A 15,230-nucleotide genomic window follows, 5' to 3' on the forward strand; every position below is an offset into this window, starting at 1 on the left:
CTGCCACCAGGTCACTCCTTAAAATGCAGTTAAGTTTAAGTTGTGGCTCTGACAATGTCTTGATTTCTTTTTAAGTTTAAACACCAGGAATGGGGTCAGGTTGCTAAATTCCGATATCTTAATCACCCCAATCCTCACCTGCCTGTTATCATCAAAATAACAATTGATAGGAATATCACCACTAGAGGAAGAATCTTTGATATTACTCACCACATATACAAGCTGGTCACGTTCATGGGCTGCCTTTTCAGCAAGACTAATCAAGTTTGCCAGATATTGGTGAGCTGCTACTTCTTTCTCCATAGCTTCTTCCATCTGTGTTTTCAGAAGACCAACCTTTTTCTGTGCTAGCCTGTGAACCAGATTATTTTTGTTGGACCACCCATGTAAACTTTCATGATTGTATTTTTCACATGCAAATGTTTTACCCTTTCATATACCTGCAGCAAATAAGAAGTGTACATGGCCACATTTGAACCATAGAATATAATTAGTGGTGAAAAATGTAAATTAGATAATTATGCTTGTTTATTATTAATTTGGATAAACAAAATTAGGTCAGAACTTTTCTCTGTCCTAATTTAACTGCCCAAATTAATAATGGCAAGTGCTCAATTAACTTAAGTTGATATCTTCATGCTTGATAAATTCTGAAAATAAAAGTAATTATGAGTAAAAAGAACGTTTGTACAGCAATTTATCATGATTTCAGGATATCCAATGGTGCTTTCCATGTTGAAGTGCAGTTACTGACTCCTCATCATCTCCAACACGAATACCTCCCAGGTCCACCTCTGTAAAATCACCCAACTCCATCCCTATCTCAGGCAACATTTTGCTAAAGCCCTCATTGATGCTGTTGTCACTACCAGACTCAATAATCAAATGCTCACCTTTCGAGTCTCACATCCTCCACCCAACATAGATTTCAGCTTATCCAATATTCTGCTCTTCATACCCACAAGACCATAAGACATAGGAGCAGAAATTAGCCCATCGGGGCTGCTCAGCCATTCAATCATGGCTGATAAGTTTCTCAACCCCATTCTCCCACTTTCTCCCCGTAACCTTTGATCCCCTTACCAATCAAGAACCTATCTATCTCGGTCTTAAATACACTCAAAGACCTGGCCTCCACAGCCTTCTATTGCAATGAATTCCATAGATTCACCACTCTCTGGCTAAAGAAGTTTCTCCTCATCTCTGTTCTAAAAGGCCTTCCCTTTACTCTGAGGCTGTGCCCTTGGGTCCAAGTCTCTCCTACTAATGGAAACATCTTCCCCACGACCACTCTATCTAGGCCTTTCAGTATTCAGTAAGTTTCAATCAGATCCCCCCTCATCCTCCTAAACTCCATCGAGTGTAGACCCAGAATCCTCAAATGTTCCTCATATGTTAAACCTTTCATTCCTGGGATCATTCTTGTGAACCTCCTCTGGACCCTCACCAGGGCCAGCACATCCTTCCTGAGATATGGGGCCCAAAATTGCTCACAATATTCTAAATGTGGTCTGACCAGAGCCTTATAAAGCCTCAGCAGCACAGCCCTGCCTTTATATTCTAGTCCTCTCGAAATAAATGCCAACATTGCATTTGTCTTCATAACTACCGATTCAACCTTGATCCAACTTCCATTCGCCTATCTCACTTGGCTGTAAGCTCCTCAATCCCTCAAGTTTAAAATTTATTTTCTATATTTAAATCCCACCATGACCTTGCCCCTCACAATCTCAATAACATCCTTCAGCCTTACAACTTCCCTGAACTCTGCTCCTCTGACTCTAGCTTCTTGTACTTCCTTCCACCCTTCACAGCAATGGCAACTGTGCTTTCAGCTGTCTAAGCCTCAGCATCAAGAATTTTCTCCTTAAGGCGCTGCTAGTTTCTATCTTCGCTTCTTAGCAGACCCTCCTTCCACTTAAAAACATAACTATTTAATAAAGATTTTGCCATCAATCTTAATCTTTCGTTCTTTCACTCGACGTTTGCTCTTCTTCATGCCTTTGTGATGCATTGTAGAAGTTTTTATTACATTAAAGACACTGCATAAATGCATTTGATTGTTCCTGCTTCTAACTCGGAACTGCTGCCAAAGCCTTAAGCTTGACAATAACCAACAGGCAGTTTTTGAGTGGGGCAATAGCAGGCGTAAAATCCAGAAGAAATTTCGACATGTTGGTTTTGGCGCAATTTCAACATTACTTCCAATGTATGACAGCTGAAGTGGTACGTCCCACATGACACGATCTCAACTCGACTATTAAAGGGCTGATTCAAAGGTGGCATTTGATAAAGTTAGAAGTTTATGCAAAGAGGTCATGAATATTAAAAGGTGAACTCAGAGGACAGTCAAGGACTAAATCACAGTTTAACTAAATATCACTCAATGTATTACTGGGTGCAGTGAGGAACTGGAAGGAGATTATTGCCCCCAACAACGGGAGAAAGAACCTCCTGTTGTCACCAAGTAAGTATGGTTGAAGGTGGCTGAGGACATCAGCAACAGGACCATTATTTCCCTTTCCTGGATCCAGTGCAGGGAGCACTTTAATGACATAATCGAGTCAGGAAAGGTGAGTGCAGTTGCATCCTGTAGTGCACACTCCCTTTCACTCTGTTTTGTCAAGTATAATTGTAAAAAAACATATCTTTTTATTTTCTATTGGACTGTGAATTAAAATTACAATAGCTGCAGTTTGAAAGACATGTCCACTGGAACAGGATGAGAGATATATACAATGTTGCAGTCCTGGAACAGAGTGTGCCAAGAAAGACAGGGTGGTGCTGGAAAGGAGTCCTGGACCAAGGGAGCTGCCTGGCAACAACATTTTAATTGGTTCCTGACCGGGTGACCAGGATTTGTGTGAGAGCAGTGCAGCAGAAAGCTCCTAGCCTGAAAGGAAAAATATCTAAAGCCTCCCTCTCCTGTATGTGTAAGATTCCAATAATTGTACAATTGTAGCTAGCTGGCTTTTTCCTACTCTCTCTCTCTCTCTCTGAAGACCCCTGTCAAGAGGCAAAGAGGAAAATCACTGTCAGAGACATTGAAAAGCAAGTGCTCAACCAGTGAACTAAAGATTGAAAGTGCTGGAAGACCATCTTGTGTCATCAACAAAGAACTGAAAGGGATTTGGAAGACATTGATCAAAATCAGCCCATCGAATCTTGTACTCCGGAACTGGTGCTTTTGAATTGTTTTATCCCACTCTTAAAATCCATATTTTTATGTGTCTTGTATGTGCATGTATAGAGATTTAAGAAGGGGTACAGTTTAGGTTATAGAGTTAGAAATTGGCAGTTCATATTTCTTTCTTTTGCCACTGTTTAAAGACAATTTGTTCAATGTATAGTTATTTACTTATTAAGTTTAAAAACCTGGTGCTTGTATTCTGTTAACCTAAATTAAACAATTAGGTGGGTTGATCAAACCTTTTCACATTTGTTGCAGCTTGGGAAGCAGTGGGGCTTGATATCGCAGCGCACTATCCCCAGTGAGTCGTGACATACTCCATTATATTACGCCTTGGAGCCACTTCAGTTTCAAGAGTACCCATTGTTCAGTTTCTATGCATTTTTTTGCATCTTATTTATCCACCCAAGTCTACAACTCACCACAAACCTTATGCAATGTGATGCATCATCCTGATAGAATTCATTGATTCCATCTGGTGAACATATATCCTTACAGCCACTCATAGGTCTCTTCTTCTCCCCATTGCAAGAGAAGAGAGAACAAAACACATGGGAAGGGGAAAGCATTCGGCATGGCCTGCCACAGATTGTGCAGCTAACACAAGGGACAGGCAATGTAGATCAGTGACATCTTTGCATCCCTGGCAATTGGAGATGGAGAGACTGAGATTTTGCAGCTGTCTGGTGATATAATTAAATACCGCTGACCCACAGAGACTGAAACATGGTGACTTGATTTCAACAGTAAGTGAAAAATGATAAGAGAAACTATACTATACTGGCTACATTGTTACATTACCAGTAATAATTCATATCCTTTTCTTCTCATTACCAGGGCCTTCATGTGTGAATAGTCACAATTCAATGGCTCCTGTTAGACAGACACATGGGCTCTCACATGGTGAATCATAGTTTATAAGTGAGCGCGAACAAAACTGGTGGCAGGAAGAGTCTACGTTGATGGACATACTCCTCTTCAAGCTCTGCTCAGCTTGACAGAGATGCTAAACCCCAGGAGCCATTGATGAAAAGAGAATCAGAGAGGGGAAGCAGCAAATTTCTGATTTATTGGCAGACATTGCGATACTCTCCAAAAGAGCAGAGAGGATGGAGGAAAGCAGCACAAACATTTGTTGATGGATGTCACAGAGCGTTACGATGATATTTGCCATGGAGAAAGTGCCTGCTTCCCTGGATCTTCAAGCATAGCTATGAAATCAGTTCAAGCAGACCATCACAATGATTATGTAGACTTATCTCAGGTCAGCGGCTAAAGAAATTTCTGTTTGTCTATCCCAACTATCAAATTCCCTGTGACCACTGCATTTATATACTTTGCTGTGCCCCCCGATTCCCTCAAGGTGCCGTCACCCTCTGTAGTATTCAGTGCTGAAAAACAGTTTAATTGAGAGGACTCCTGAACTGCCTTCAACTTCCTAACATGCCAATGATCACGCATTTAGTATTCTCCTGAACCCTTTGTAGGTGTGGGTTGACCTTGCCCTGGAATGTGAGTTCCAGGAATTTCTCAGCATCCAGCTTTCATATGGGGCTCTTAGTCATTTACAGTTACTTCAAAATAGGTACAGATAGCAACAGACAAACTATGATGGTTGGGTTAGGAGGTGCATATTTGTAACATGTATCTCTGTAAATAAAAGCCTATAAAAGTTTGTAAAGAGTGGCTCCAGTCCTACGTTTCACCACCAGGCATTCAGGAATATAACAATGGGTGCCAGGATGAGATATTAATGAGCAGAAACAAGGTGCCCAGAGAAATATCACAGGAGTAAAGAACAATTCAGAAATAGGAGGAATCAGTCAGGGGGCAAAAGCAAAGAGGCTAAGATGGATTTCGAGTACATGTACGTAAATGCATGGAGAGTGGTTAATAAAGTTGGTGAGGTACAGGCAAAAGTCACCACTTGGGACTGTGGTTTAGCAGCAAAACAAATATGGCTCAAAGAGGGGCAGATTCAGAACTTGGAATTCTTGATTACACAGTATTAAGAAAGATAGGGAAGGAACAAAAAGGAAGGACGAGATGGCAGTATTGATCAAAGAAACTATTATTGCACTGGAGAAGGGGCCAAAGTCAGAAATTAGAATTAAAGAACAAAAGAGGAGCTATTACTCTACTGGGTGCATACTATAGGCCACCAAATAGAGAGAAAGATATAGAGGGGCCAATTTGAAGGCAGATCACAGCAAGAATCATAGAGTAGTGATAATGCAAATTTTCCTCACCCTATATTAGCGAGCTTGGATAATGTTTCCTAACATTGATTGGGATAAGTGACAGTGTAATAGGTAGAGGGGAGGAATTTCTGAAGTGCGTACAAGAGAACTTTCTTAACCAGTGTGTTTTCATCCAATGAGTAAGGAAGCAGTGTTGGATGTAGTTCTGGGGAATGAAGAGTGGCACATTTCAGTGGGAGAACATTTGGGGGAACAGTGATCATTGTTCCATCAAATTTAGAATATTTAAAGAAAAGGACAGGTACAAGCAAGCATAAAAAGTGGGAATTCAACTGGTAAATCTTTTTCAAGTTTAATTTTGGAGAATGAATCAGGTTCTGATCTAGAACTAACAACCCAGAATTAACAGCCTTTAAGTTGAGTAGTCTAGTTAAATAGGCACTGTCTTAGTGGCAGTTAACTGTCAATCACCTGGAAGCGACTTAGAATCGAGTGCTAGGAGTTGGGTAATTAAGGGAGTTGGGTAAGGAAGGGAAAGAGGTGCTTCTTTTGCTTTCTAATTTTCTCAGCCTTTAGGAAGTGGTCATACTCTGCTATAGGAGAAGAAGCTACTTATTTGGTAAGTATTTGGTAAGTGACTAAGGTTTATTCTATTCCTAAGATTCAAATAGTCTAGCAACTGTGGTGAGGTTAATAAACATATATAAAAAAGAGTTAACAAAGTGAGCATTGATCCTATAGAATGAGAGACTGGAGAACTGAAAATGGAAAACAAGATGATGGCAGATAAATTGAACAGGTACTTTGTATCCTCTATAGTGGAAACTGGTGCAAGTAATGTTCCAGAAGCAGCTATAAAACAGGAAATGAAAGTGGGAAGGAAGTCAGGAAAATTACAATCACCAGGGAAGTGGTACTGAGTAAATAATTGGAACTGCGGGGTGACAAGAGCCCACGTCCTAGGGTCTTAAAAGAAATGCCCAGTGAGATAGATGATGTATTGGTTTTAATTTTCAAAAACTCCCTAGATTCGGGGAAGGTCCCATTAGATTGGAAGATAGCAATTGTAACTCCATTATTCAAAAAGGGAGGGAGACAGAAAGCAGGAAACTACAGGTCAGTTAGCTTAACATCTGTCATTGGGAAAATATTAGAAGCTATTATTAAAGAAGTTATAGCAAGTTACATGGATAAGCTCAAGGTCATCAGGCAGAGTCAACATGGTTTTGTGAAAGGGAAATTATGTTTAACCAACTTATTGGAGTTCTTTGAAGAAGTAACATGTGCCGTGGCTAAAGGGGAACTGGTGGACGTACTGTACTTAGATTTCCAGAAGGCATTTGATAAAGTGCCACATCAAATTTATTGCAGAAAATAAAAGCTCATGGTATAGGGGGTAACATATTGGCATGGCTTGAAGATTGGCTGGCTAACAGGAAGCAGAGAGTAGGCATAAATGGGTCTTTTTCAGGTTGGCAAGTTGTAACGAGTGGTATGCCACAGGGATCAGTGCTGGGACTTCAACTATTTATAATTTATATAAATGACTTGGATGACAGGATTGAAGGAATGGTTGCCAAATTTGTTGATGACACAAAGATAGGTAGGAAAATAAGTTATGAAGAGAACATAAGGAGGCTACAAAAATGTATAGATAGATTAATTGAGTGGGCAAAGATCTGCAAATGGAGTATAATGTGGGAAAATGTGAAATTGTCCATTTTGATAGGAAGAATAAAAGAGAACCATATTATCTAAATGGTGAGAGATTGCAGAGTTCTGAGGTGCAGAGAGATCTGGGTGTCCTAGTTTATGAATCACAAAAGACTAGAATGCAAATGCAGCAAGTAAATAGGAAAGCTAATAGAATGTTATCATTTATTGCAAGGGGAATTGAATACAAAAGTAGGGAGGTTATACTTCACTTGTACAGGGCACTAGTAAGACCACATTTGAAGTATTGTGTACAGTGCCTTATTTAGGGAAGGATGTAAATGCATTGGAAGCAGTTCAGAGCAGGTTTACCAGACTAATATCTGGAATGGGTGGGTTGTCTTATGAGGAAATGTTGGACAGACTAGACTTGTATCCGCTGGGGTTTAGAAGAATAAGAGGCAACTTGATTGAAACATATAAGATCCTGAGGGAGTCTTGACAGGGTGGATGTGGAGAAGATGCTTCCTCTTATGGAAAAATCTAGAACTAGGGGTCACTGTTTAAAAATAAGGGGTCACCCATTTAAAACAGATGAGGCAACATTTTTTCACTCAAGAGGGTCATGAGTCTTTGGAACTCTCTTCCTGAAAAGGTGGTGGAAGCAGAGTCTTTGCATATTTTTAAGGCAGAGGTGGATAGATTCTTGGAAAGCAAGGGTGATAGGTTATCGGGGGTAAGTGGGATGCAGATTTCAGGTTATTGACAGATCAGCCATGATCTTATTAAATGGTGGAGCAAGCTCAAGGGGCTGAACGGCCTAAAGCTGCTCCTTGCTCGTAAAAAAATATTTAATCAGAAGTGGGGGTGTTAGGTCAGATTGCAGCTTTGGTGGTTATAGCTGGCTAGCAACCTGGAGTCCATAAATTCAAATCCTTTCATGGCATTTTGTACAAAATCCCAAATGGTCCAGTCGTATACTTCAGGGAATAGAACCTAACATTTTTATCCTATGTGGCATACATGTGACCCTCGATGTCCTCTATACATGGTTTAGCAAGCCACGAATTGTACAAATAGGTGGTTGGTCAGGTGAGAACAGTATCACGTAAAAGCATAATGGCCTACAATATTATGTCAAGGTGTAATAAGGTTACCTGCACAAATGAACAATACTCCATCTGGAGTGAGCACCTTTAGGGAAACAGAGGACATATAAAAGGTGAAACTGAGAAAACAAAATCAGATATACCAAGGATATAAAAATCTCAAAAAATTTCATTTCAAAATATTTACCACATGAATTAGAATCAAAATTTAGAAATTTTAATTATCTCAGTAGAATGCATTTATAGTTCAAAATAAATGTATTGGTTACCTATTTCTCTATTGTACCTGTTTGACTTCTGTGATACTTGCAGCTCTGCTTCTAAAGTCTTATTGTCAGCTATTAATTCTGTCTTTTCAAAGAGTAGGCTCTTTTTCTCAGCTTGCAAAGATGCAATTCTTCCCATCAATTCCTCCATTTCGGCATGCTGTTTCTCTTGTTCCAGCTGCAGTTTTCTAACAGAAAGAAACAATAACCACACTACTGATAGTACCCTAGAGACTGAGGTAATAACTGATAGGCTGCCTCAGTTCACACACCAAAGCATATTTACTGAATACACAACTTGTGGCAGTTAAATGGTTGAGCCATAAAAATAAACATAGGTTCTTTAATTTTACTTTTTATCTGGGGTTTAAGTACGAGCCTGATGGCAAATCCCTTGAAAATGTGGCCACCAACTGTAAATAGTTGTGTGGACTGTCATTTAGTTGAACTATGCTCTTTCTTCAAGTTCCTTACTTAATTTCTTAAGCTTTAAAAATGCAAAAAATAAAAAGAAAATACTTTTATTAATTTTCTTCAAATTTACCTGTGTTTGTTGGAATTCAGTTTTTCCTATGATTTTTTCAACAAAAAAACTCATTTTTAAAAAATTGATACTTCAAACTTGATTTCAGTGGTTCTTCACGGGAATTTTCAGCTCCAAATTGTGCCCTAACCTAAGCTACTTCTCTGGTAATATTACTATGTCCCATTACAATTTTTGCTTTCAGCTCAATTCTTTTCCCTAAAAGTATTTTTTACATTTTTATACACACTACCCAAACCTGCAACTCTCTGCTCAATAGTCTTATTCCTTTTACACCATCTCCTCTTTAATGTGTTTTTCTATTCCTTCCTCCACTTCCTGTTCTTCTTACATTCTATTCTGCTTCCTCATCACATTTTTTTTTATTCATTCCCAGGATGTGGGCTTCGCTGGCTGGGCCAGCATTTAATGCCCATCCCTAGTTCCCCTTGAGAAGGTGGTGGTGAACTGCCTTCTTGAACCACTTCAGTCCATGTGGTGTAGGTACACCCACAGTCCTGTTAGGGAGGAATTTCCAGGATTTTAACCCAGCAACAGTGAAGGAACGACAATATATTTCCAAGTCAGGGTGGTGTGTGGCTTGGAGGGGAACTTCCATGTGGTGTTCCCATGTGCCTGCTGCCCATGATGGTAGCAGTCGTAGGTTTGGAAGGTGCTGCCTAAGGAGCCTTGGTGAATTCCTGCAATGCATCTTGTAGATGGTATACTCTGCTGCCACTGTGCATTGGTGGTGGAGCAAGTGAATGTTTGTGGTTGTGGTGCCAATCAAGCAGGCTGCTTTGTCATGGACGGTGTCAAGCTTCTTGAGTGTTGTGAGAGCTGCACTCATCCAGGCAAGTGGAAAGTATTCCATCACATTCCTGACTTGCGCCTTGTAGATGGTGGACAGGCTTTGGGGAGTCAGGTGATGAGTTACTCATCGCAGGATTCCCAACCTCTGACCTGCTCTTGTAGCCACAGTATTTATACGGTTAGTTCAGTTCAATATCTGGCCAATGGTAACCCCCCGGCTGTTAATAGTGGGGGATTCAGTGATGGTAATGCCATTGAACGTCAAGGGGCAATGGTTAGATTCTCTCTTATTGAAGACGGTCATTGCCTGACACTTCTGTGGCACGAATGTTACTTGCCACTTGTCAACCCAAGCCTGGAAATTGTCCAGGTCTTGGTGCATTTGGACATGGACCGCTTCAGTAGGAGAGGAGTTGCAAATGCTGCTGAACATTGTGCAATCATCACGAACATCCCCATTTCTGACCTTATGATGGAAGGAAGGTCATTGATGAAGCAACTGAAGATGGTTGGGCCAAGGACACTACCCTAAGGAACTCCTGAAGTGATGTCTTGGAGCTGTGATGATTGACCACCAACACCACAGCCATCTTCCTTTGTGCAAGGTACGACTCCAGCCAGTGGAGAGTTTTCCCCGATTCCCATTGACCCCAGTTTTGCTTAGGCTCCTTGATGCCACACTCAGTCAAATGTGGCCTTAATGTCAAGGACAGTCACTCTCACCTCAACTCAGGAGTTTAGCTCTTTTGTCTATGTTTGAACAAAGGCTGTAATGAGGTCAGGAGCTGAGTGCCCTGGCAGAATCCAAAATGAGCATCAGTGAACAGGTTATCGTTAAGCAAGTGCCGCTTGACAGCACTGTTGATGACTCCTTCCATTACTTTACTGATGGTTGAGAGTAGACTGATGAGGCAGTAATTGGCCGGGTTGGATTAGTCCTGCTTTTTGTGTACAGGGTATGCCTGGACAATTTTCCACACAGCCGGGTAGATGCCAATGTTGCAGCTGTACTGGAACAGCTTGGCTAGGAGCACAGCAAGTTGTGCAGCACAAGTCTTCAGTACTATTGCTGGAATGTTGTCAGGGCCCATGGTCTTTGCAATATCCAGTGCCTTCAGCCGTTTCTTGATATCATGTGGTGTGAATTGAACTGGCTGAAGACTGGCATCTATGATGCTGGGGACCTGCGGAAGAGGTCAAAATGGATCATCTGTTCGGCACTTCTGGCTGAAGATTGTAGCAAATGCTTCAGCCTTAACATTTGCACTGATGTGCTGGGCTCCTCCATCATTTGAGGATGGGGATATTTGTGGAGCCTCCTCCTCCAGTGAGTTGTTTAACTGTCCACCACCATTCACGACGGGATGTGGCAGGAGTGCAGAGTTTAGATCTGATCCACTGGTAGTGGGATCGTTTAGCTCTATCACTTGTTGCTTATTCTGTTTGGCACGCAAGTAGTCCTGTGTTATAGCTTCACCAGGTCAGCACCTCATTTTTGTCCTGTGCTGCTCCTGCACTCTTCATTAAACCAGGGTTGATACCCTGGCTTGACGGTAATGGTAGAGTGGGGGATATGCCGGGCCATGAGGTTACAGTTTATGTTTGAGTACAATTCTGCTGTTGTAGATGGCCCACAGCACCTCATGGATGCCAAGTCTTGAGCTGCTAGATCTGTTCGAAATCTATCCCATTTAGCACAGTGGTAGTGCCACACAACACAATGAAGGGTATCCTCAATGTGAAGGTGGGCTTCAACTCCACAAGGACTATGTGGTGGTCACTCCTACTGATACTGTCATGGACAGGTGCATCTGCGGCAGGCAGGTTGGTGAGGATGAGGTCAAGTACATTTTTCCCTCTTGTTGGTTGCCTTACCACCTGCCACAAACCCAGTTTAGCAGCTATGTTCTTTAGGACTTGGCCAGTTCGGTCAGTAGTGGTGCTACCGAGCCACTCTTAGTGATGGACATTGAAGTCCCCCACCCAGAGTGCATTCTGCACCTTTGCCACCCTCAGTGCTTCCTCCAAATGGTGTTCAGCTGAGGAAGGACGGTACATGGTAATCAGCAGGAGGTTTTCTTGCCCACGTTTGACCTGAAGACATGAGACTTCATGGGGTCCGGGGTCGATGTTGAGGACTCCCAGGGCAACTCCCTCCCGACTGTATACCATTGTGCCGCCACCTCTGCTGGGTCTGTCCTGCCGGTGGGATAGGACATACACAGGGATGGTTATGGTGGTGTCTGGGATATAAGGTATGATTCCGTGAGGATGACTATGTCAGGCTGTTGCTTGACTGGTCTGTGAGACAGCTCTCCCAATTTTGGCTCTAGCCCCCAGATGTTAGGGGTTCAACAGGTTTGCCGTTGTCGTTTCCGGTGCCTAAGTCGATGCCGGGAGGTCCATCCGGTTTCATTCCTTTTTTGAGGCGGTTTGATACAACTGAGTGGCTTACTAGGCTATTTCAGAGGGCATTTAAGAGTCATACACATTGCTGTGGGTCAGATTTCCTTCCTCTAAAGGACATTAGTGAACCAGATGGGTTTTTACCATTGACAATAGTTTCATGGTCATCATTAGACTTTTAATTCCAAATTTTTATTGAGTTCCCATGGTTGGTTCAAACCCAGGACTCCAGAGCATTACTCCAGGTCTCTGAATTACTAATCCAATGACAATACCACTATGCCATCACCTCCCCTCCATTTCGTTCCCCTTGCCTCACCGTATTTGTTTAAACACTTTTATGAAACAAAGTTCAATTAGGACTAAGTTCCGATAATTAGACCAATCTCTTTGGCCATTAGATAGGTCAAGACTTCAGTACATTATCTAGGTTCATACTTCAGTGCAGTTCTTTGAGAGTGTTGGTCAGAGGTGGCACTTTTCAGCTGACGAACAGATGGTAAATATGTTGCTCAGGTGTAAAGCTGGTATGTCAGATCAATCGCTCGTCATAGAAATTGCCCAGCTTTCATTTCAATTTAAAGCCAAGGAAATGAAAAGCAGTTGACTTATATAATGGATAGTTAATCTACAACATCAGTGGTAAGTAGAAAATCTGCCCTGCAATGTCAGAGGCCCTGTCTGCCTAATCTTGTGGTTCAAGTGGATATAGAAGATTCCATTACACTCTTCAAAGAGACCAGGGAGTTCTTCTGGCCAGCATTCCTTCTTCCACCAATCAGAAGTCCAGGTACAATATTTCATAAAGTTTACCACTATCCACCTGAAACGTCACTTCTTCAAAAATTTCAAGGAGGTTGATTATACTGGATCTTCCTGTCTAAACGCATGTTTACTAAGCTATTATAAACGCAAAATACTGCGGATGCTGGAAATCTAGAACAAAAACAAAAATACCTGGAAAAACTCAGCAGTTCTGACAGCATCTGCAGAAAGGGATACAGTTGACGTTTCGAGTCCGTATGACCTTTCATCAGAACTAAGACATATAGAAATGAGATGAAATATAAGCTGGTAGAACAGGGTGGGACAGGAGAGCTCTATAGGGGGCCAGTGATAGGTGGAGGCCAAGAAGAGACTGCCAAAGATGTCATAGACAAAGGACAAAGGGGTGTTGACGGTGGGGATATTATCTAAAGGATGTGCTAATGGGGACATTAAGGGAAGCAAGCTAGTGGCAGATGGCCCTAGTGCAGGTGGGGTGGGGGAAAGGAATCGAAATGGGCTAAAAGGTAGAGATGAAACGATAGATCAAAATAAATTTAAAAGTAGAAGGGAAAAGAAAAAATATGGTTGTAAAAAAATTATAAATTATTGGAAAAAGGGGGATCGGAAAGGGGGTGGGGATGGAGGAGATAGTTCATGATCTGAAATTGTTGAACTCAATATTAAGTCTGGAAGGCTGTAAAGTGCCTAGTCGGAAGATGAGGTGCTGTTCCTCCAGTTTGAGCTTCACTGGAACATTGCAGCAGGCGAAGGACGGACAAGTGAGCATGAGAGCAGGGTGGTGTGTTGAAATGGCAAGCAACAGGGAGGTCTGGGTCATGCTTGTGGACAGACCGAAGGTGTTCCACAAAGCGGTCACCCAGTCTGCATTTGGTTTCTCCAATGTAGAGAAGACCGCATTGGGATCAGCAAATGCAATAGACTAAATTGAGGGAAGTGCAAGTGAAATGCTGCTTCACTTGAAAGGAGTGTTTGGGCCCTTGGACGGTGAGGAGGGGCGAAGTAAAGGGGCAGGTGTTGCACCTTCTGCAGTTGCATGGGAATGTGCCATGGGAGGGGGTTGAGGTGTATGGGGTGAGGGAGGAGTGGACCAGGGTGTCCCGGAGGGAACGATCCCTGTGCAAAGCCGCCAGGGGGGTGAAGGGAAGATGTGTTTGGTAGTGGCATCATGTTGGACTTGGTGGAAATGGCAGAGGATGATCCTTTGAATGCGGAGGTTGGTGGTGTGATAAGTGAGGCCAAGGGGGACCCTATCATTGTTCTGGGAGAGAGAGGAAGATGAAACACTTCCCTTCCCTTCATTGACCTCTCAGTCTCAATTTCTGGTGATAGACTGTCCACCAATATTCATTACAAGCCTACTGACTCCACAGCTACCTCGACTACAGCTCCTCACACCCTGCTTCCTGTAAGGACTCCATCCCATTCTCTCAGTTCCTTCGCCTCCATCGCATCTGTTCTGATGATGCCACTTTCCAAAACAGTTCCTCTGACATGTCTTTCTTCTTCCTTAACCAAGGTTTTCCACCCACGGTGGTTGACAGGGCCCTCAACCGTGTCCGGCCCATCTCCCGCGCATCCGCCCTCACACCTTCCCCTCCCTCCCAGAACCATGATAGGGTCCCCCTTATCCTCACTTATCATCCCACCAGCCTCCGCGTTCAAAGGATCATCCTCCGCTATTTCCGCCACAATACTCCAGCTGGAGCCAAACTAATATTCTGTGTTCAGCCTGGTTCAAGCCAGTCTTTAAGGTTCTCATATAGAAACATAGAAATTAGGAGCAGGAGTAGGTCATTCATCCCTGCATCCAGTCTGTCCATCCCTGTCAGAATTTTATACCTTTTAATAAGATCCCCTCTCATTCTTCTAAACTCCAGTGAATACAGGCCTAGTCGGCTCAATCTCTCCTCATACGTCAATCCTGCCATCCCAAGAATCAGTCTGGTGAACCATCGCTGAACTCCGTCTATGCTGAGTATATCCTTTCTTAGGTAAGGAGACCAAAACTGCACACAATACTCTAGGTGTGGTCTCACCAAGGCCCTGTACAGTTGCAGTAAGAATCCTTGATTCTGTACTCAAGCACCCTCGCAATGAAGGCCAACATACCATTTGCATTCCAAACAGCTTCCTGTGTCTGCATGCTTGCTTTCAGTGATTGGTGTACAAGGACACCCAGGTCCCTTTGTAAATCAACATCTCCCAATCTATCACCACTTAAATAATATCCTGCCATTCTGCTTTTGCTACGGAAGTGCATAACTTCACACTTAGCCACGT

General features: G+C 42.5%; 1 protein-coding gene across 2 annotated transcripts in view; it reads right to left on the reverse strand.

Moving 5' to 3' along the window:
- cep89 (centrosomal protein 89) overlaps positions 1-15,230 on the reverse strand; it is a 142,447-nt gene that overhangs the window by 57,752 nt on the left and 69,465 nt on the right. For both annotated transcript variants that reach the window (XM_041191545.1, XM_041191544.1), the window contains exons 16-17: positions 8,440-8,607; positions 211-352 (exon numbers count right to left, since the gene is read on the reverse strand). In XM_041191545.1, coding sequence (XP_041047479.1) covers positions 211-352; positions 8,440-8,607 — 310 coding nt within the window. The remainder of the gene's footprint in view (positions 1-210; positions 353-8,439; positions 8,608-15,230) is intronic.

This window comes from Carcharodon carcharias, chromosome 7, assembly GCF_017639515.1.
Source record: "Carcharodon carcharias isolate sCarCar2 chromosome 7, sCarCar2.pri, whole genome shotgun sequence".
Lineage (NCBI taxonomy): Eukaryota > Metazoa > Chordata > Chondrichthyes > Lamniformes > Lamnidae > Carcharodon > Carcharodon carcharias.